The sequence below is a fragment of the Salmo salar genome, chromosome ssa13 (genome assembly GCF_905237065.1).
Source record: "Salmo salar chromosome ssa13, Ssal_v3.1, whole genome shotgun sequence".
Lineage (NCBI taxonomy): Eukaryota > Metazoa > Chordata > Actinopteri > Salmoniformes > Salmonidae > Salmo > Salmo salar.
In genome coordinates this window covers 93,674,491-93,696,327 of record NC_059454.1, presented here as the reverse complement: position 1 = coordinate 93,696,327, position 21,837 = coordinate 93,674,491, and the positions used below count along the sequence as shown (strand labels likewise).

The following is a 21,837-nucleotide window of genomic DNA, read 5'->3' as shown; positions in this document are numbered from 1 at the left end:
GTCAGGGCGCTGTGCAGGCCAGTCAAGTTCTTCCACACTGATCTCGACAAACCATTTCTGTATGGACCTCGGTTTGTGCACAGGGGCATTGTTGTGTTGAAACAGGAAAGGGCCTTCCCCAAACTGTTGCCACAAAGTTAGTAGCACAGAATCACCTAGAATGTCATTGTATGCAGTAGCGTTAAGATTTCCCTTCACTGGAACTAAGGGGCCTAGCCCGAACCATGAAAAACAGCCCCAGACCATTATTCCTCCTCCACCAAACTTTACAGTTGGCACTGTGCATCGGTGAAGGTAGCATTCTCCTGGCATCCGCCAAATCCAGATTCATCCGTCTGACTGTCAGATCATCACTCCAATGGTGGCGAGCATTACACCAGCCGATGCTTGGCATTGCGCATGGTGATCTTAGGCTTGTGTGTGGCTGCTCAGCCAAGGAAACACATTTCATGAAGCTCCCGACGAACAGTTCTTGTGCCGACGTTGCTTCCGGAGGAAGTTTGGAACTTGGTATTGAGTGTTGCTGCCAAGGACAGACGATTTTTACACGCTATGCACTTCGGAACTCGGTGGTCCCGTTCTGTGAGCTTGTGCGGCCTACCACTTCGTTGCTGAGCTGTTGTTGCTCCTAGACGTTTCCACTTCACAATAACAGCACTTACAGTTGACCGGGGCAGCTCTAGCAGGGCAGGAATTTGATGAACTGACTTGTTGGAAAGGTGGCATCCTATGACGGTGCCACACTGAAAGTCACTGAGCTCTTCAGTAAGCCCATTCTACTGCACATGTGTCTATGGAGATTGCATGGCTGTGTGCTCGATTTTATACATTTTACATTTTAGTCATTTAGCAGAAGCTCTTATCCAGAGCGACTTACAGTAGTGAATGCATACATTTCATACATTTTTTTCCTGTCAGTAACAGGTCTGGCTGAAATAGCCGGATCCACAAATTTTAAGCGGTGTCCACATACTTTTGTATATATAGTGTATCTTTTAAAAAAGGTAGGGGTGTGGATCAGAGAACCAGTCAGTATCTGGTGTGACCACCATTTCCCTCATGTAGCACGACACATCTCCTCCACATAGAGTTGATCAGGTTGTTGATTGTGGCCTGTGGAATGTTGTCCCACTCCTCTTCAATGACTGTGTGAAGTTTCTGGATATTGGCAGGAACTGGAACACGCCGTCATACACATCAATCCAGAGCATCCCGAACATGGTCAATGGGTGACATGTCTGGTGAATATGCAGGCTATGGAAGAACTGGGACATTTTCAGCTTCCAGGAATTGTGTACAGATCCTAGTGACATGGGGCCGTGCATTATCATGCTGAAACATGAGGTGATGGCGGCGGATGAATGGCACGACAATGGGCCTCAGGATCTCGTCACGGTGTCTCTGTGCATTCAATAAAATGCAATTGTGTTCGTTGTCTGCAGCTTATGCCTGCCCATACCATAACCCCACCGCCACCATGGGGCACTCTGTTTGTTGACATCAGCAAACTGCTCGCCCACACGACGCAATACACCCGGTCTGCCATCTGCCCAGTACAGTTGAAACCGGCATTCATCCGTGAAGAACACACTTCTCCAGCGTGCCAGTGGCCATCGAAGGTGACATTTGCCCACTTAAGTCAGTTACGACGCCGAACTGCAGTCAGGTCAAGACCCTGGTGAGGACGACGAACACACAGATGAACTTCCCTGAGACGGTTTCTGACATTTTCTACCAGAAATTCTTTGGTTGTGGAGCTCCTGGGCTGGCGTGGTTAGTGTAGTCTGGGGTTGTGAGGCCGGTTGTACGCTGGAGGCAGCTTATGGTAGAGAAATTAACATTATATTCTCTGGTAACAGCTCTGGTGGACATTCCTGCAGTCAGCATGTCAATTGCACACTACCTCAAAACAACTGTGGCATTGTGCTTTGTGACAAAACTGCACAATTTGGAATGGCCTTTTATTGACCTCAGCACAGGGTGCACCTGTATAATGATCATGCTGTTTAATAAGCTTCTTGATATGCCACACCAGAGGAAGGCCCCAAAAAATTGTCCAAGACTCCAGTCACCCAAGTCATAGACTGTTCTCTCGGCTACTGCACGGCAAGCGGTTCCCGGGATGCCAAGTCGAGGTCCAAAAGGATCCTTAACAGCTTCTACCACCAAGCCATAAAACTGCTGAACAATTAATCAAATGGCCACCCGGACTATTTACATTGACCCCCCCTTTGTTTTAACAATGCTGCTACTCGTTGTTTATTATCTATGCATGGTCACTTCACCCCTACCTACATGTACAAATTACCTCGACTAACCTGTATCCCCGCACATTGACTCAGTACTGGTACCCCCTGTATATAGCCTCATTATTGTCATTTATTGTGTTACTTATTACATTTTTTTTAACTTTAGTTTATTTTGTAAATATTTTCTTAACTATTTCTTGAACTGCATTAAGGGCTTGTAAGTAAGCATTTCACAGTACAGTCTACATCTGTTGTATTCGGCGCATGTGACAAATTTGATTTGTCAGGTGGATGGATTATCTTGGCAAAGGAGGAATGTTCACGAACAGGGATGTAAACAAATTTGTGCTTTTTGGGCATAGGGACATTTTTGGGATATTTTATTTCAGTTTATGAAACATGGGACCAACACTTTACATGTTGCATTTATATTTTTTGCAGTGTACTATTGCTCAATTGCTGTCCTGTAGACAATTGCTGTCCAATCCAGTTAAGGCAGTGACCAGAAAACAAGCCATTGCTAAGTTACAATACACTCCATTACAGGTAATGAATATCAACTCACCACCATTTCATGTGTTCATTTGAGGGATAGATGATTGTATTGCCATGATTCCAGATAACTGCTGATGCAGTATTTTCTATCTGCCCCCCCCCCACAGCTCAGCTCCATATCACACAGCATCTCTCTCTCTCTGAAGATATGGCCGTAATAAAATATGACAGGGGAATTAAACACAGATTGAAGAGGCTCTATTAGTTTCATGATCTGAAACCTACCCTTGCATGCGTTATTTGAATGTATATATCATCTTTATATGCTCTGGTGGGCGGTCTGATGACTCTTTTCATCCCCATGGTTCCTAAGAGGCCCATATCACACTATGAGGGATTGAATAAAAAGGCAAAATGACTGGGATCATAGTATGTTGCTACTGTACTGATAATGTAAGACATTAATAACAGGGGTTCTCTGGTATGTAACATCCCTAGCTCAATATTATTACACCAGCCTGGACAACATGATGCTCTAACTGCCAGTAGAAAAGAAAAAGCACAATAATGTTAAAGTACACAGTGCTAGCGCTCAACACAAGGGGACCCCAGAGAACCTATTAGTAACGCTGCAGATAAAGAGAGCAGATTAGGTCAATAACTCTACTCTGCCTCTGGCTAGCTATTTCAATTTCCACCAGAGAAGACTGTCCGGACGCTGGTGACATTATTACGAAAAATGATCTCCTTTCATTAACTGCTCTGTGATGAAATCTCCTGGTTGAAGTATTGCACATGGCCTTCAGATAAGAGAGGGCAGTGGTAATGTTCAGAGATGATGATGCTGTAAACCAGAAGTAACTTCTTATTGACAAAAAGATTTCAAATGAACTATCAATACTCTACCTATTCAACCTGACTTTAGATTTAGCACATATACAGATAGATATTTCAAAGCTAATAGGTGACACTTCCCCACGTGCACCCAGTGATAAACAATGGCTGACTTCAGCCTCAGGTTAAACATTTTCAAGTCTCACATTGCTGCTGCGTAACTTGATGCAGTTTCTGCTTCTCTCGTCCTACTTCCAAACAGAAACCCCTCTTGTGTGGGGAAACAAGCCATCCCTCCCTTCAGGGCAGGGTTAGCAGTCTGCAGGGCTGACTGTGAGTCTACCTTTTTACCTTGAACCACTCCTGTACATCAGCTAATCACTGTAGCGCTATCGTTTTCCTTTTAGGGGTTTGAAGAGTGTAGGACAACTAAAAAGCACTCACCTTCCGTGCTCTTGGAGTGGTGCAGAATCCTTCGGTTCATCTCCTCCTTTTCACTCTTCAGCATAGAATTCTCCCTGTCCAGTTCCTCCACTCTCTAAGAAAAAGAACAAGAGCTTGAATAAAATAAAGAAATAGAGACATTAGAAGGAGCTGGTTGGCTGTGAGCACAAGTTCAAGAGCAATTGATTTTGTTTGATCTATTTTCATTTTCTACTTCAATCTGTGGGGAACCTTGAAACACAATAGATGCTACATACTTTACAGGTCCTCTACAAGTGAGCAAAAGGTCTTTCATTTGTTTCTCTTTAAGTGACTTGAATCTGTAGTTCCTGTGTGTGAGGCTCTCATAGTGGTGTCAGACAGAGCTAGAGAGCCAGGGACAGCCCCTGCATTGTGACAAAATGGCCGACTCGACTCGGAGAGAATCAAAGGGCCAAAGAGGGGCGTCCATTACTACTGGGGCACTGCAAAAGCCCACACCCAATGTACATAACAATGTCTTTCCCAATTCCTGTCAGGAGGCCAAAACAATACAAAAGTATATGCATTGTATCACTTTCAGGTCAGTAGGAGAACCCTGATACAGTCCAATTAAATCCATTGTGAGATTGTTAGAGGAAATCCCTTGAGAATCAGGTGTTTTACATTCAGTAAAAACGCTGCTACAAGCATTTTCTGTAGCTACTCAGGCACTTAACAGCTGTTTTCACCAACGCGTTTCAGACAGGAAGGTTTTATTCATTCAACAGAAGGTTCAGTAGTCCAGTAACTCTAAATGATGTAAATGGACAGAGAAAGATGGCAACCTGTCTGCTAATTAGAAAAAAGTCTGTCCTAGCTTGAGGTACTGCTCAACCGCTATTCATCCTAGTTCATGTGGATGCAGAGGATTGCTCTCTTCACCACTTTGTTAACAGCATACAAAATCCCAACTATTTGTATTTATTAGGGATCCCCATTAGCTGCTGCCAAGGCAACATCTACTCTTCCTGGGGTCCAAACATATTAAAGCACTTTCATTACATATAAAACTAAAGATAAAACAGTGACAGCCTTGTAAAAAGAAAATGTACTTTCACCCCTTTAGTGATTGATAGCTCACCTGTTCCAGTCCCATCTTCTCATTGCTGTGCTTCTCCTCCAGCTTCTTCCTGTGGGTGTGTGCTTCCTGGAGCTCCGCCCTGAGCTTCTCCAGCTCCTCCTGAAGAGAGGTCAGCTGACTGCCGTCTCCCTGGCGACTGCGCATCATCTCCAGCTCCTTCTGCAGCTTGTTCACCTCTGAGCCCAGGGAGGCTTTGGCCACCACCAGCTGCTCATTCTGAGTCTTCAGATCGTTGGTCTACACAGTGAGACAGGAGAGAGAGCACTGGTTACTAATATGGGACATCAATTTCAAATCAATCACTTTTTAACATAATTTACAGACAGTTTAGTCTAGCTAAACGGTTTTAGCTGTGCCAAAATATGGCTGCAAATGGAAATGAATATTGTGCCAAAATATTGTCCTTTCATTGAGCCGTCTTTGCATTATGGCACTCATTGTGTAGGCTACTAGCCTTATAGAACAGTGTACTCCTATAAAGTGGGTCGAACCATGGTTCTTTGACTGTACCTGGTCATCCATCTTCCTCTGCAGCTGGACGATCTTGTTCTCCATGCCCGAGTTGAGCTTCTTCAGATGTTGAGCGGACCTCGCTTCAATCTTCAGCTGTTTCAGCTCCCGCTTGGCTCGCATGCGGCGGTAGGCACACTGGATGGTGATGGCGGCGTTCCGTGCCCGCCTGAACTTCCTCCTGGTGAGCCAGCCTCGGACATGCTTCTGGATGATCATGGCTTTGTGGTGCAGAAGGAACTGGGGCGGTGGAGAAGGGAGGTAGATAGCAGAGACAAGGAACCATTTATTATACTGTACAATCAATGTGATGGGAAATATGTAGGTAACTTCAGAATTCCCAGTCAGGGAAATTCTAGAGATCTCAATCCAAAGGGAATCTAGTGTATCTGAGAAGGCACCATAGAAGGCAGCATTTCTGCAAGGTCCGCCTGATCACATTCCATTTCAAATTGTAGGCACTTCGTCTCCAATTTTCCAGTCACAAACTGGACAACAAGTCCAACACTGAGTCATCTTCTCAGTTAAACACTTTACTCCTGATAGACCGCTAACACGTTTCAACAAACCGTCATTCTGTTACCAAACTTTGCATCTGCACTGTTCTTAAAGTGTTTTTGTCAAATTTTCAGTGAATTTTTTAAAAGTAGTCCTTGTGCAAAGAGTTGTATGATTTGCTTAACTTTGCAATCATTGGTTTTTGTTTGGTATACAGTTGAAGTCGGAAGTTTACATACACCTTAGCCAAATACATTTAAACTCAGTTTTTCACAATTCCTGAAATTTAATCCTAGTAAACATTCCCTGTCTTACGTCAATTAGGATCACCACTTCATTTTAAGAATGTGAAAGGTCAGAATAATAGTAGAGAGAATGATTTATTTCAGCTTTTATTTCTTTCATCACATTCTCAGTGGGTCAGAAGTTTACATACACTCAATCAGTACTTGGTAGCATTGCCTTTAAATTGTTTAACTTGGGTCAACCGTTTCAGGTAGCCTTCCACAAGCTTCACACAATAAGTTGGGTGAATGTTGGCCCATTCCTCCTGACAGAGCTGGTGTAACTGAGTCAGGTTTGTAGGCCTCCTTGCTCGCACACGCTTTTTCAGTTCTGCCCCCAAATTTTCAATGGGATTGAGGTCAGGGCTTTGTGATGGCCACTCCAATACCTTGACTTTGTTGTCCTTAAGCCATTTTGCCATGACTTTGGAAGTATGCTTGGGGTCATTGTCCATTTGGAAGACCCATTTGCAACCAAGCTTTAACTTCCTGGCTGATGTCTTGAGATGTTGCTTCAATATATGCACATAATTTTCCTACCTCATGATTCCGTCTATTTTGGGAAGTGCACCAGTCCCTCCTGGAGCAAAGCACCCCCACAACATGATGCTGCCACCCCCGTGTTTCACGGTTGGGATGGTGATCTTCGGCTTGCAAGCCTCCCCCTTTTTCCTTCAAACATAACAATGGTCATTATGGCCAAACAGTTCTATTTTTGTTTCATCAGACCAGAGGACATTTCTCCAAAAAGTATGATCTTTGTCCCCATGTGCGGTTGCAAACCGTAGTCTGGCTTTTTTATGGCGGTTTTTGGAGCAGTGGCTTCTTCCTTGCTGAGCGGCCTTTCCAAGTTATGCCGATATAGGACTCGTTTTATTGTGGATATAGATACTTTTGTAGCTGTTTCCTCCAGCATCTTCACAAGGTTCTTTGCTGTTGTTCTGGGATTGATTTGCACTTTTCGCACCAAAGTACGTTAATCTCTAGGAGACAGAACACGTCTCCTTCAGGAGTGGTATGACGGCTGTGTAGTCCCATGGTGTTTATACTTGTGTACGATTGTTTGTACAGATGAACGTGGTACTTTCAGGCATTTGGAAATTGCTCCCAAGGATGAACCAGACTTGTAGAGGTCTACAATTTTCAGATTTCTTTTGATTTCCCATGATGTCAAGCAAAGAGGCACTGAGTTTGAAGGTAGGCCTTGAAATACATCCACAGGTACACCTCCAATTGACTCAAATGATGTCAATTAGCCTATCAGAAGCTTCTAAAGCCATGACATCATTTTCTGGAACAGTCAACTTAGTGTATGTAAACTTCTGACCCACTGGAATTATGATACAATGAATTAGAAGTGAAATAATCTGTCTGTAAGCAATTATTGGAAAAATTACTTGTGTCATGTAGAAAGTAGATGTCCTAAACCAACTTGCCAAAACTATAGTTTGTTAACAAGGAATTTGTGGAGTGGTTGAAAAACGAGTTTTAATGACTCCAACCTAAGTTTATGTAAACTTCCGACTTCAACTGTACATTTTAAAAGTGAAAAATTGTATCAGCATCATTCTTTTACGGTGGAATTGCCTGTATAAGGGAAGAGAAAGTGAAAAGGTGAGTCAGTGACATGACAGGTAGTGTTGTGGTTGTAGTACCTCCTGGAAGATCCTGCGGGTTAACATGCCCCTGGTAAAGGCCTGGATGGTGACAACATTCTGTCTCACTCTTAGATAACCCCTCCGCTCTCTGACCATACGATACTGCTTTTGGCAGATCAGAGCAGCGCGGGTCAGACGCAGCTGCTCCGCATACCTGAGACAGACGGGAAAGAAAGTCGGCAAAAAGAGGAGGAAATAAGTTACTGGCACCGATATTGCCAAAAACATTTGGGATAACTGATTCATGATGCTTTTTGGGCGATTTATCAAGAAAAATACAATTATTTGTATTGAATTGACCTGCTGCTTTGTTAGTGTAACAGAAAGTAGTGTTTCTCCTCTCACCTGCGGGCCATGTATCCACGGCCATATCTCTGCAGGTTGATGGCAGACTTCCGGATCTTTTGGTAGCGGACCCTCTGCAGCCAGCCTCGCACCGTCTTCTGGATCTTGATGCAGGCGGAGCGGAACTTGTCTGCCCTCAGCTTCTCCAGGTAGGCCACTTGGCCTGCTCTGAAGAAGATCTTGGTCTTACCAAACTGGAACTTGTCTGGGTCCTGGTGAGAGAGACAGCTCCATTTTGTTTCCATGAATTCATTAACTTCAGTTCGATCAACTGAGCATCAAGGTAGTTACATCAGTGGGCATGACCAAACACAAGGTTAATTAGTTTCCACCCAGCTAAGAAATCCATTACATACTGTCCAAAGATTCAACACATTTATTAACCTGAATAAACTCCATATTCTCTTGCTCATGTACAGAGATGGAGAGAAGCAAGAATCCAAGAGAATACCTCCCAGGCTGCACATACTTAATTCTCCATCATTCCTAAAGAGCACAGTTCTGTTCCTCCATCAGGAATGAAACTCATGATCTGCCTTTTTACATCCCCATTCTCCAGGTTATACATTCAAAGCTGTTTCCTTCCAACACTGGAAAAGTTAACATATACTGTATCAGAACAGACATGCAGTAGGTTCTATAATGTAACGATGGACGGCTACTGAAGGAGTTAGGGAGCTCTGTTGAAAAGAACAACATCCTTCAACCAGGGGAGAAACAAAAGTAATCCAAGAGAGATTTCTTCAGACATTCGTACATTTCCTCTCCCAACTTGATTGGGGCTTCTGGGCTGAAACAACTCTTTCTTACCTTGACCAGGGTCTCCAGCAGGTTCCTGCACACCAGCTTCTTGTCTCCAACGGTCATATCTGACTTCTTCATGAGGACTCTGTATCTGTTGAAGAAGTCTGGGTACGTCCACCTGGAATCACATAGGACTGGCTGAGAATCAAATATAATCAGAAAAATATCTGTTTTAAAATCCTTAGGAGTCAATTGACAATCTAATTAACATAATAAAACATCTCCATCAAAATCAGTCTCTCACTAACACGAGGGTGATTTCCGTTTTGCTCTACGACACCCCACAAGTGTCACGGACCTCATCTGAAGGTAACCCGGTACCGGTTCAAAAAATTATGAAAGTAGTTTTGTACCAACAAAAAAAGGGGTTAAATGTGTGTCCAAAAAAATTATATGTTTCATCAGCTTTCTTATAACTCCTAAGAATAGGACAGATACTTCAAAACCTTATTCCTTACGATACATTTTTCACTGTCTGTTTTGCCATTTATGAACATCTTTGTCAATGCGTTTCTATAGGCTATAGTAGTACAGGCCAAATTCAATATTTTATCAAATCATTTTTCAATATATATTTTTGATACCTATACAGTAGGTGTCCTAAAATTCAAAATAAAATATCTAACTGATCCATGGTATGACCATCTTAAAAAATGATATATGCTAGCTTAGTAAAACCCAGTGGTGCATTGCTCTCCTCCTGTTCTCCCTCAGGGAAGCCCGCATCTCAGGAGAGACGGAATTCAATTTCACCCCTGCTTAGGAGATCGAGAAAGCCCATTACATCACAGAGGAGTACCTTAACATTCTCATTCTATTCTATTGTAATATATAGTACAATAATAATATATGCCATTTAGCAAACACTTTTATCCAAAGCGACTTACAGACTTGCGTGCATCATTTTTGGGGGGTGGCCCCAGCGGGAATCAAACCCACGCCCCTTGGCATTGCAAGCGCCATGCTCTACCAACTGAGCCACACAGCACTACAACTCATTTCTGTGCTTCGACTATCGCCCACAGCAGAGAGCGTAACAGTAGTGCTCTGTGTATGAGAAGCGTCTTACCTTGATGGGTACCCAGCAGCACTGATGCGGATGGTCTCCAGGACTCCACATGCTCTCAGTTGCTGCACAGCTCTCCTAGACTCAAACCTGCAACAAAGACAGGGACAAAATAAGTTTTGTTTTTAGTTTAGGTTTATTAATTGAACCATTTTAAAAACAAGCACATACATTTAAAACAAAATAAAAAAATTCATACATGTAAATGAGTAAAACCATAAAGGATAACACAATAAAGTCGGACTTATTTCCATTGTGATCCTCTTCTGACAAGATGGCTCGGCAAGATCAGCAAAACGGTTTTACACTGTATGCAGCGAACACTAACACAAAGAACACTAACACAAAGTTTCTAGATTGTTCCACCATCACAATGAAAACCCACTTGCATTCTGGGAAGAGGGTGAGTTACAATACACAGACAAGTAAAAGCTGTTCCTCTCTTCCTACCTGAGCTTAAACTTCTCTTTCAGCATTGTGCACATCTCCATTAGGTAGAAGACAGAGGCATTGACAGGATGTGAATGTTAGTCGGCTAGGTGCTGCCTTGGCAGACTGACTGTGTGTCCTTACATACAGCCTTCAGTATGTTTGCTACAGTCCAGCCACAGCATGTGACTCACGCAGGCACACCATTCGATTTAGAGACCTTGAATAGGCCCTTGTGCTGAAGAATGCGTCAAGAAGATGCCAACATAACCTGACCTCTGCTTCTTTCTTGTTGCACTGGGTGCCCATGGAGCAGTTGTTGTGGGGGGTTAATTGCCTTGTTCAGGGCACAACGACAGGCAATGGTATCTAGGATTTGATATCAGCTGCCCTCTGGTTGCTAGCTCACTTCAACAGATTTTCCCCGTCGGACCCGGGATTCGATCTGGCAACCCTCCGTTTACTTGCTCACCCCTTTAACTGCTAGGCTACCTGCCACCCCAGAGTTTGCACAGTGCTGAAGGGGACTTGATAGTTACTCAACAAGAGAGAGAATCAGTACCTCAGGCTACACAAGGGCGAAGGCATCCAAAGAATAAACACAGCATGCACACCCAGGTGATGTCGCTCTGTCTCTCCCACACAATACTCTCTCCTGACTGTCTTTCCACCTGACTACATGCATGTTCTTTAGAGTTCTATTACATGTGCAAATACTACCTCACCATGACCGTACCACATGTTTCTTAAGCTGTGGGAGACCACAGGCTTATAGATCTAATTAGGGAAGGGAGTCAAGGTATGAATATTTACTCACGAGAATGCCTCCTTCTCATCATTAGGCTTGATGCAACGCACATAGTGGGGGGTGGTGGCATTCAGGGTCTCCATGAGAAGCTGAAGGGAGCTACGGAACTACAGTAAACAAACACAGAAGGGGATGAGAATTGCCGCAAACGCAGAGTTAAACATCTACGATGGAGAAAGTTCTTGCTCCCCCAAAACATTTTCAAAATACAGACTTGTTATGTCATTGCTTTCTATTGAAAGGTTCAATACACTCTAGAAATGCACTATGACAACGGCACAGACAGACTCCTGCCCAAAGGCACGTTGATTGAACTCAGGCCTCAGTGTCAGAGGGGATGCTAACCTGGTGGCCCACGGTTTTCCTGTGCTCCTTGTTGGGGACTTTGGGTGTTGGTTTGGACGCCCGCACGTTGACCCTGGAGGATTTGCTGGAGGAAGATGTGGAAATGCTGCTGTCTTTATTAGTGTCCTGGAACAGATCTGCCACGAGCTGGAACTGGGAGATGGGGGACAAGTTAATCACATTAATCATTCATATGTTTAGCAGAGGGTTTCATCCAAACAACTTATCATAAAACAGATTATATTATAACCCATTTTACAGCTGGATAACAACATCAAATCCCCAAACCATACCAAAAGTGGCGTGAAATTTCTACAAACGTCTTTTTCATAAGATACATATCGTGCTATACTGCAGGATCCAGTGAAATAGCAGTGTGTGTTAAAGAACACTGATGAGACTACAGTAGTGAAGAGCATGGCTGGACGGAACGTCAATAAACCAGCATTCAGTGTTCAATAAGGACCATTCTGTAATCACATCTCCTCAGCAGAAGCAGTGAAGGGGACCAATCAAGCAGCAGCATCACATCTGATCATGGCAGATAGAGAGGTGTATGCAGAGGGAATACTGATAATGGCACATTCATATTCCTGTCACAGATACTGCTGGTGTGACGAGACTAATGATACAATCCATTCCCACCATATATACTGATAACTATTCTCTCATACTCCTTTCTGCCAAACTTGCCAAGAGTGTTTCATTCTGACATGAACATTAATGTTCTTCAGGAAAATGTTTCCTTCATAGCTTTGAAAAAAAGCTCTCTGTAAGGTGGATTGTATTTATGGTCCTTCTATGAAGATTCATGGAGATTCCTTGCTCCATCCTTCTCCTCTGGCTTGGGGCTTGAGTTAGCAGGGCTGTCAGGCTGTGAGATATTACACTAATGGTCCACTGTGGAAAGTATTATCAGCTGGAGGAAGTTTCATGACCTTCACGAGTCCTCTAAGGCTCCACTCTGTTGACAGGTTTCTCTGTCACTGTCATCCTCAGCTAGATATGAGGGTTTAATGAGCTAGGGCCTCAGAGACAACTATGGTGCAAAACTCACACAAGAAAGAGAACCGAAATGACAGGTATAGAGACAGAAATGCAGTACAGGATATTATCTAATATTGAGACTGCCATCACCACGGGTGGACATATTATGTCTTCATCACTGCTTTGTTTAGCAAACCTTGACTGCATCTGAAATGTATTTGTTCTGTTCAGTCCTTCTGATGCTCCTTCGTGCTGTTCAACCGAGCTTGGTGTCTTTCTGATAGAAAATGGATTTGTTTCCACTGACAAGATGCTTTTAGACAGAACATAAAATATGAAATCTCTCCTTGCCTCTCAATATTCCCTCTCATTTACATGCTCTTAATGGCTGTTTCATTAGTAATGCTGAGGAGAGGACATTAGGAGAGAGGGAGTCAAGATGGAAGAAAGTGAAAGGGCTAAATACTAACACCAGATGCAGGGAACTAAAGTTGGTATTTGTCCCAAAGAGAGTGAGTGGCAGTGGGGGTGTGAAAGTTAACTGAAATTAATTGAACTCAAATGACTGAGAAAGCCAATGCACACTTGGTTTATATCGCAAAGGTCATGCAGAGAACATGTGCTGAAGTTAGGTTCCAATCCAGCAGTTTGAGTTTGGCTTGGAGAGACAGGAGTCAGAGGACCTCCAGAAAGAGAGTGTGTGTGTATGTGTGTTGTGATTGTGACAGTTCATCTGCAATATAGTAGAATGTTGATATGACTGCTTAATTAACATTCAATGTATTTCAAATTAGAATATAAAGCAGGATTTAAAACTGTAGGATTCATGTGAAGTGTTGACAAGTTGTCAGCCTGGCTTTAAACAACAACTCTATCTGATAGGAGCTATACTTCCCAGAATAGGAACCTGTGAAACGCTTTCAACTTGCCACTTTCTAAATCATGTAACTTTTTTGCGTAGTTTCACTCCGTCCCAAAACTGAAGCCTCTTTAAGCAGTAAACTCATTTGGTAAAAGCTTTACAGCACTGCTTTTCCAAGAAAGAAGTCCATAAATGCAGTAAAGGCCAAAGGGTTGGATGTTAAATCAGGTAAAGCTTAAAAATAGACTTCTTTCCAGTTAAGTGGGCAGTGTGTTTAGTGTGAGAGGTATCCACTATATGATATAGAAAAATAAGCAGGAGTATTATTATGGCTGTGACATTGTGCTCGTGGCTTAATGATATTATTCTCTCTCACCTTGCTGGCCTTCAGAATGTTAATCTGTTCCTCGTAGACAGTGTCTCTGTTCTTCTCCAGGAACCCGTCACACTGGTACTCAACCTGCCAGGGACAGAGATAGACATAATGGACTGCACTTACAGAAATATACAGTACATCTAAATACACTGACAACTAAATAAGCAAACATTTAATCAACTATGGTAATTACAATGCCTTCAGAAAGTATTCATACCCCCTGACTAATTCCACATGTTGTTGTGTTACAGCCTGAACTCAAAATTGATAAAATATTTTTTTTTAGCTGGACAGCCATTTTGAAGTCTTGCCATAGATTTTCAAGTTTTAGGTTATGTCCCTGCTGGAAGGTGAATTTGTCTCTCAGTGTCTGTTGAAAAGCAGACTGAATTAGGTTTTCCTCTAAGACTGTGCCTCTAAGACTATTCTGTTTCTTTTATCCCAAAAAACTCCCTAGTCCTTGCCAATGACAAGCATACCCAAAACATGATGCAGCCACCACCATACTTGAACATGTGAAGTGCGGTTGTGTTGTGCTGGATTTGCCCCAAACATATTCAGGACATGAAAAGGCATTTCTTTGCCATTTCTTTTTTGCAGTTTTACTTTAGTGCCTTTTTGCAAACAGGATGCATGTTTTGGAATATTTTTTATTCTGTACAGGCTTCCTTCTTTCACTCTGTCATTGTATTGTGGAGTAACTACAGTGTTGGTGATCCATCCTCAGTTTTTTATCACAGCCATTAAACTCTAACTGTTTTAAAGTCACCATTGGCCTCATGGTGAAATCCCTGAGCGGTTTTCTTACTCTTCGGCAACTGAGTTAGTGACTGGGTGTATTGATATACCATACAAAGTGTAATTAATAACTTAACCATGTTCAAAGGGATATTCAATGTCAGCTTTTTTATTTATTTTTACCCATCTACCAATAGATCCCCTTCTTTGTGAGGCATTGGAAAACATTATTATTGCAAACAGAGCGAGTCCATGCAACTTATTATGTGAACACTTTTTGACTCAAGAAATGTCAGGTTTAAATTGTAATTCATTTCTAAACATTTCTAAAAACATAATTCCACTTTGACATTATGGAGTATTATACAAAACGTGGAAATAGTGAAGGCGTGTGAATACTTTCTGAAGGCACCATATGTACAATTATGGACTCTGGATGGTTGTAGGGTCAAATCGCAAAAGACCCACACAATCCTGCTGTTGTGCCCTTCAGCAAGCTACTTACAGGAACTGTAATTGCTTAACTAACTAAACAACCAGCTCTATATCAAATGATTTAATGTATGATGCAGTTTAAACAGAAGCATTTGCTGAGAACAAAAAATTATGAACCAGATTAGTTTATATTCTGTGAGTTTATGAAAGTGTTCAGTCAGATGTTGAGTAACATGGGGAAATGAGTGCAGGCATTGATTGGAAGGAGATCCCTCTCAGTCAGAGTCTATCGTCGTTCCCCATTTGTCTGCCTATCAGCAGCCCCCAGCCTCCAGGCCAGTCTGGTCTAACACTTTACCCTAGCTCTCTCCTCTTTCTCACAGATAGGGTTGCAGGCTGTTCTCATTGTACCAGGATGTGAGAGAGAAAGAGCAGTGAGTGAATGTAGGTCCTACACGTTTTCACTTGGAGAGGGAGTTAGACGAAGAGAAACACCTTAAGGGAATCGGTTTAACGCCATCTTAACAGAGGAGAGCTGGGGACATCCTCCTTACATTAACAGGACTCTCATATACAGTGGGGGAAAAAAGTATTTGATCCCCTGCTGATTTTGTATGTTTGCCCACTTATAAAGAAATGATCAGTCTATAATTTTAATAGTAGGTTCATTTGAACAGTGAGAGACAGAATAACAACAAAAAAATCCAGAAAAACGCATGTCAAAAATGTTATGATTTGCATTTTAATGAGGGAAATAAGTATTTGACCCCTCTGCAAAACATGACTTAGTACTTGGTGGCAAAACACCTGTTGGCAATCACAGAGGTCAGACGTTTCTTGTAGTTGGCCACCAGGTTTGCACACATCTCAGGAGGGATTTTGTCCCACTCCTCTTTGCAGATCTTCTCCAAGTCATTAAGGTTTCGAGGCTGACGTTTGGCAACTCGAACCTTCAGCTCCCTACACAGATTTTTTATGGGATTAAGGTCTGGAGACTGGCTAGGCCACTCCAGGACCTTAATGTGCTTCTTCTTGAGCCACTCATTTGTTGCCTTGGCCGTGTGTTTTGGGTCATTGTCATACTGGAATACCCATCCACGACCCATTTTCAATGCCCTGGCTGAGGGAAGGAGGTTCTCACCCAAGATTTGACGGTACATGGCCCCGTCCATCGTCCCTTTGATGCAGTGAAGTTGTCCTGTCCCCTTAGCAGAAAAACACCCCCAAAGCATAATGTTTCCACCTCCATGTTTGACGGTGGAGATGGTGTTCTTGGGGTCATAGGCAGCATTCCTCCTCCTCCAAACACGGCGAGTTGAGTTGATGTCAAATAGCTCCATTTTGGTCTCATCTGACCACAACACTTTCACCAGTTGTCCTCTGAGTCATTCAGATGTTCATTGGCAAACTTCAGACGGGCATGTATATGTATTCTTGAGCAGGGGGACCTTGCGGGCGCTGCAGGATTTCAGTCCTTCACGGCGTAGTGTGTTACCAATTGTTTTCTTGGTGACTATGGTCCCAGCTGCCTTGAGATCATTGACAAGATCCTCCCGTGTAGTTCTGGGCTGATTCCTCCCCGTTCTCATGATCATTGCAACTCCACGAGGTGAGATCTTGCATGGAGCCCCAGGCCGAGGGATATTGACAGTTCTTTTGTGTTTCTTCCATTTGCGAATAATCGCACCAAATGTTGTCACCTTCTCACCAAGCTGCTTGGCGATGGTCTTGAAGCCCATTCCAGCCTTGTGTAGGTCGACAATCTTGTCCCTGATATCCTTGGAGAGCTCTTTGGTCTTGGCCATGGTGGAGAGTTTGGAATCTGATTGATTGATTGCTTCTGTGGACAGGTGTCTTTTTTTACAGGTAACAAGCTGCGGTTACGAGCACTCCCTTTAAGAGTGTGCTCCTAATCTCAGCTCGTTACCTGTATAAAAGACACCTGGGAGCCAGAAATCTTTCTGATTGAGAGGGGGTCAAATACTTATTTCCCTCATTAAAATGCAAATCAATTCATAACATTTTTGACATGCGTTTTTCTGGATATTTTTGTTGTTATTCTGTCTCTCACTGTTCAAATAAACCTACCATTAAAATTATAGACTGATCCTTTCTTTGTCAGTGGGCAAACGTACAAAATCAGCAGGGGATCAAATACTTTTTTCCCCCACTGTACCTTGTTTGTCATGGAAATTACCATGTTAAATAAAGGACAACGCTATGGCTGCCTGCCTTTCATCTATTTACACGACCCACATTTGGCATCAGACACACAGGCAGCACTTCAGTGGGGAAGTCTGTATTTAAAGTGCTAGCTCCTCTAAGTAGGAGCTAGTGTTGCTCTTTGAGTTAATTAGAGCTTGTGTTATAATGAGGAGCGGAGACACTGTAGGGCCACTGAGCTCACTCACACCAACACTATACTACACCAACACTATACAGTACTCACCCCAACACTATATTACACCAACACTATACAGTACTCACACCAACACTATATTACACCAACACTATACAGTACTCACCCCAACACTATATTACACCAACACTATACAGTACTCACACCAACAATATACTTACACCAACACTGTACAGTACTCACCCCAACACTATATTACACCAACACTATACAGTACTCACACCAACACTATATTACACCAACACTATATTACACCAACACTATACAGTACTCACCCCAACACTATATTACACCAACACTATACAGTACTCACACCAACACTATATTACACCAACACTATACAGTACTCACACCAACACTATATTACACCAACACTATACAGTACTCACACCAACACTATATTACACCAACACTATACTGTACTCACACCAACAATATACTTACACCAACACTATACAGTACTCACACCAACACTATATTACACCAACACTATACAGTACTCACACCAACACTATATTACACCAACACTATACAGTACTCACACCAACAATATACTTACACCAACACTATACAGTACTCACCTCAACACTATATTACACCAACACTATACAGTACTCACACCAACACTATACAGTACTCACACCAACACTATATTACACCAACACTATACAGTACTCACACCAACACTATATTACACCAACACTATACAGTACTCACACCAACACTATACAGTACTCACACCAACAATATACTTACACCAACACTATACAGTACTCACCTCAACACTATATTACACCAACACTATACAGTACTCACACCAACAATATACTTACACCAACACTATACAGTACTCACCCCAACACTATATTACACCAACACTATACAGTACTCACACCAACACTATACAGTACTCACACCAACACTATATTACACCAATACTATACAGTACTCACACCAACAATATACTTACACCAACACTATACAGTACTCACCTCAACACTATATTACACCAACACTATACAGTACTCACACCAACACTATACAGTACTCACACCAACACTATATTACACCAACACTATACAGTACTCACACCAACACTATACTTACACCAACACTATACAGTACTCACACCAACACTATATTACACCAACACTATACTGTACTCACACCAACACTATACAGTACTCACACCAACACTATACTTACACCAACACTATACAGTACTCACACCAAAACTATATTACACCAACACTATACAGTACTCACACCAAAACTATATTACACCAACACTATACAGTACTCAAACCAACATTATACAGTACTCACACCCACACTACACAGTAATCACACCAATACTATATTACACCAACACTATACAGTACTCACACCAACACTATACTCACACCAACACTATACTTACACCAACACTATACAGTACTCACACCAACACTATACTGTACTCACACCAACACTATACGTACACCAACGCTATACAGTAATCACACCAACACTATACAGTAATCACACCAAAACTATACAGTAATCACACCAACACTATATTACACCAACACTATACAGTAATTACCCAAACACTATACAGTACTCACACCAACACTATACAGTATTCACACCAACACTATACTTACACCAACACTATACAGTAATCACACCAACACTATATTACACCAACACTATACAGTAATTACCCAAACACTATACAGTACACAAACCAACACTATATAGTACTCACACCAACACTATATTACACCAACACTATACAGTACACAAACCAACACTATATAGTACTCACACCAACACTATATTACACCAACACTATACAGTACTCACACCAACACTATACTTACACCAACACTATACAGTACTCACACCAACACTATATTACACCAACACTATACAGTACTCACACCCACACTATACGGTACTCTCACCAACACTATAGAGTAATCACACCAACACTATATTACACCAACACTATAGAGTAATCACACCAACACTATATTATACCAACACTATAGAGTACTCACACCAACACTATACAGTTCTCACACCAACACTATAGAGTAATCACACCAACACTATATTACACAAACACTATAGAGTACTCACACCAACACTATATTACACCAACACTATAGAGTACTCACACCAATACTATACAGTACTCACACCCACACTATACAGTACTCACACCAGCACTGAAGCAGGTAAATACGTTACCTTGCTTAAAGGGTCAATCTGCAGTTGAAACAATAACAAACCGCCACGCCGCCACTGATTTGGTAAATAACTGAGGGATGGGGCTGGAGAAATGTAATCACTCTCAGATTAATAGACAGAGCTATGGATGCAAGGACTGACCATCCATGAGATTCGATGTTCTAGTTTTAACCATGTTTTGACGCAATACAGTGTTAACAATTGCATTGTTTACAAACAAAGGGATAAACAAGCTTCTATTTTGGGTTCTGATGGGGTAAGACAGTTGGACTAAGCTCATGAGGCATGTATAAATTATACTCTTCAAGAATCAATGAATTTAAAAGTCAAAAATGGATGTAGCAATCGCAGATTGCCCGTTTAAGGCCAATGATGACCTCAACCAACAACCTTGGGGTCATCAAATGTTCACCTAACTGAAGAGCCATACATACAGGTCTACCCACCTTATCAGCAAAGTGAATGACAATGAAAGATGTGTTGGACATCCGTGGTTTCTGGAAATGGACGCTGCTTGAAAGGCGATCGTACAGCTTCTGGCACCAGTTCTGATCTGTCCCTTTTGGCACCTGTAGCAGCAGCGGGTGGAAGAAAAGAAGGAAAGAGAGAGAGATGATATAAAACCATGGAGGAAACCAAAACCTTCTACCCACGTTACCTGTGCTCAGAATCCTCATTATTTTGAGGTTGTCCCAAATTAACGTCAATAACTTCAAAGGGCTGCGGGATGAGACAGGATGAGTGAAATAAATAAGTAATCTGTTTTGTTCCAAAGGCCTTAACTCATAAAGATCTGGATGCAGGCAGGGGACACAGAAGCAGGCCACAGTGTGTACATTACAGTAGGATGAATCCAATTAACTGAGGCAAGAGGTTTAAAATGCTGGGATCAGCAGTACGCTCTGCTCTGCTCCCCACTTCAACACTTGAGACTACTCAAGTGCATCCTGCACTATAACTCCTCCCATGGCCAATCGTCCCTATAAACCTCCCCACTAATAAGTTAAGAACTATGTACTCTGGAGCTCTGGAGTAAAGACAGTGTTGATTTAGGACTAAGACAATATATGTAAGACAGGGTGCTCCACCTTGCATTCCTCATCCAGCAGGTCCAGGATGCCCAGCTTGGCCTCTATGACATCGATACACGGCTGGTTGTCATAGAAGTCGATGAGCGTCCAGGGGATCTGCTCCTTCATGTACTCCTCCTGCTCCAGCTTGAACACATGCTGAGGACACAGAGAGGAGACAACTGCACAGTGAGCTACAGCACAGCAGGTTATCAGTAATACTAAGTCATGAATTATTTCACTTCAATAAATACATGTTGAATACTCCTCTACAGAACATTGGAAACGAAAATTAATACTACTTTATACTAAAGTACCTATTAGAACATCCAATAGTCAAAGGTATATGAAATACAAATGGTATAGAGAGAAATAGTCCTATAATAACTACAACCTAAAACTTCTTACTTGGCAATATCGAAGACTCATGTTAAAAGGAACCACCAGCTTTCATAGGTTCTGAGCAAGGAACTTAAACCTTTTTTTACATGGCGCATATTGCACTTTTACTTTCTTCTCCAACACTTTGTTTTTGCATTATTTAAACCAAATTGAACAGGATTCATTTTTTATTTGAGACTAAATTGATTTTATTTATGTATTATATTAAGTTAAAGTAAGTGTTCATTCAGTATTGTTGTAATTGTCATTATTACAAATATATATATAAAAATCGGTAGCGCCTTTTTTGGTCCTCCAATAATCGGTATCGGCGTTGAAAAATCATAATCGGTCGACCTCTAATATGTATATCTATCTATCTCTCACACACACACACACACACACACACACACACACACACACACACACACACACACACACACACACACACACACACACA

The 21,837-nt window shown here is 42.1% G+C and overlaps 1 protein-coding gene across 3 annotated transcripts in view; it reads right to left on the bottom strand.

The window, feature by feature from the left end:
- Positions 1-21,837, bottom strand: part of LOC106568167 (unconventional myosin-Vb) — a 72,887-nt gene that overhangs the window by 20,203 nt on the left and 30,847 nt on the right. For all 3 annotated transcript variants that reach the window (XM_014138255.2, XM_014138256.2, XM_014138257.2), the window contains exons 12-23: positions 21,015-21,155; positions 20,373-20,495; positions 14,097-14,180; positions 11,872-12,024; positions 11,536-11,633; positions 10,293-10,379; positions 9,230-9,341; positions 8,420-8,631; positions 8,072-8,228; positions 5,635-5,874; positions 5,125-5,361; positions 4,023-4,116 (exon numbers count right to left, since the gene is read on the bottom strand). In XM_014138255.2, the coding sequence (XP_013993730.1) occupies positions 4,023-4,116; positions 5,125-5,361; positions 5,635-5,874; positions 8,072-8,228; positions 8,420-8,631; positions 9,230-9,341; positions 10,293-10,379; positions 11,536-11,633; positions 11,872-12,024; positions 14,097-14,180; positions 20,373-20,495; positions 21,015-21,155 (1,738 nt within the window). The remainder of the gene's footprint in view (positions 1-4,022; positions 4,117-5,124; positions 5,362-5,634; positions 5,875-8,071; positions 8,229-8,419; positions 8,632-9,229; positions 9,342-10,292; positions 10,380-11,535; positions 11,634-11,871; positions 12,025-14,096; positions 14,181-20,372; positions 20,496-21,014; positions 21,156-21,837) is intronic.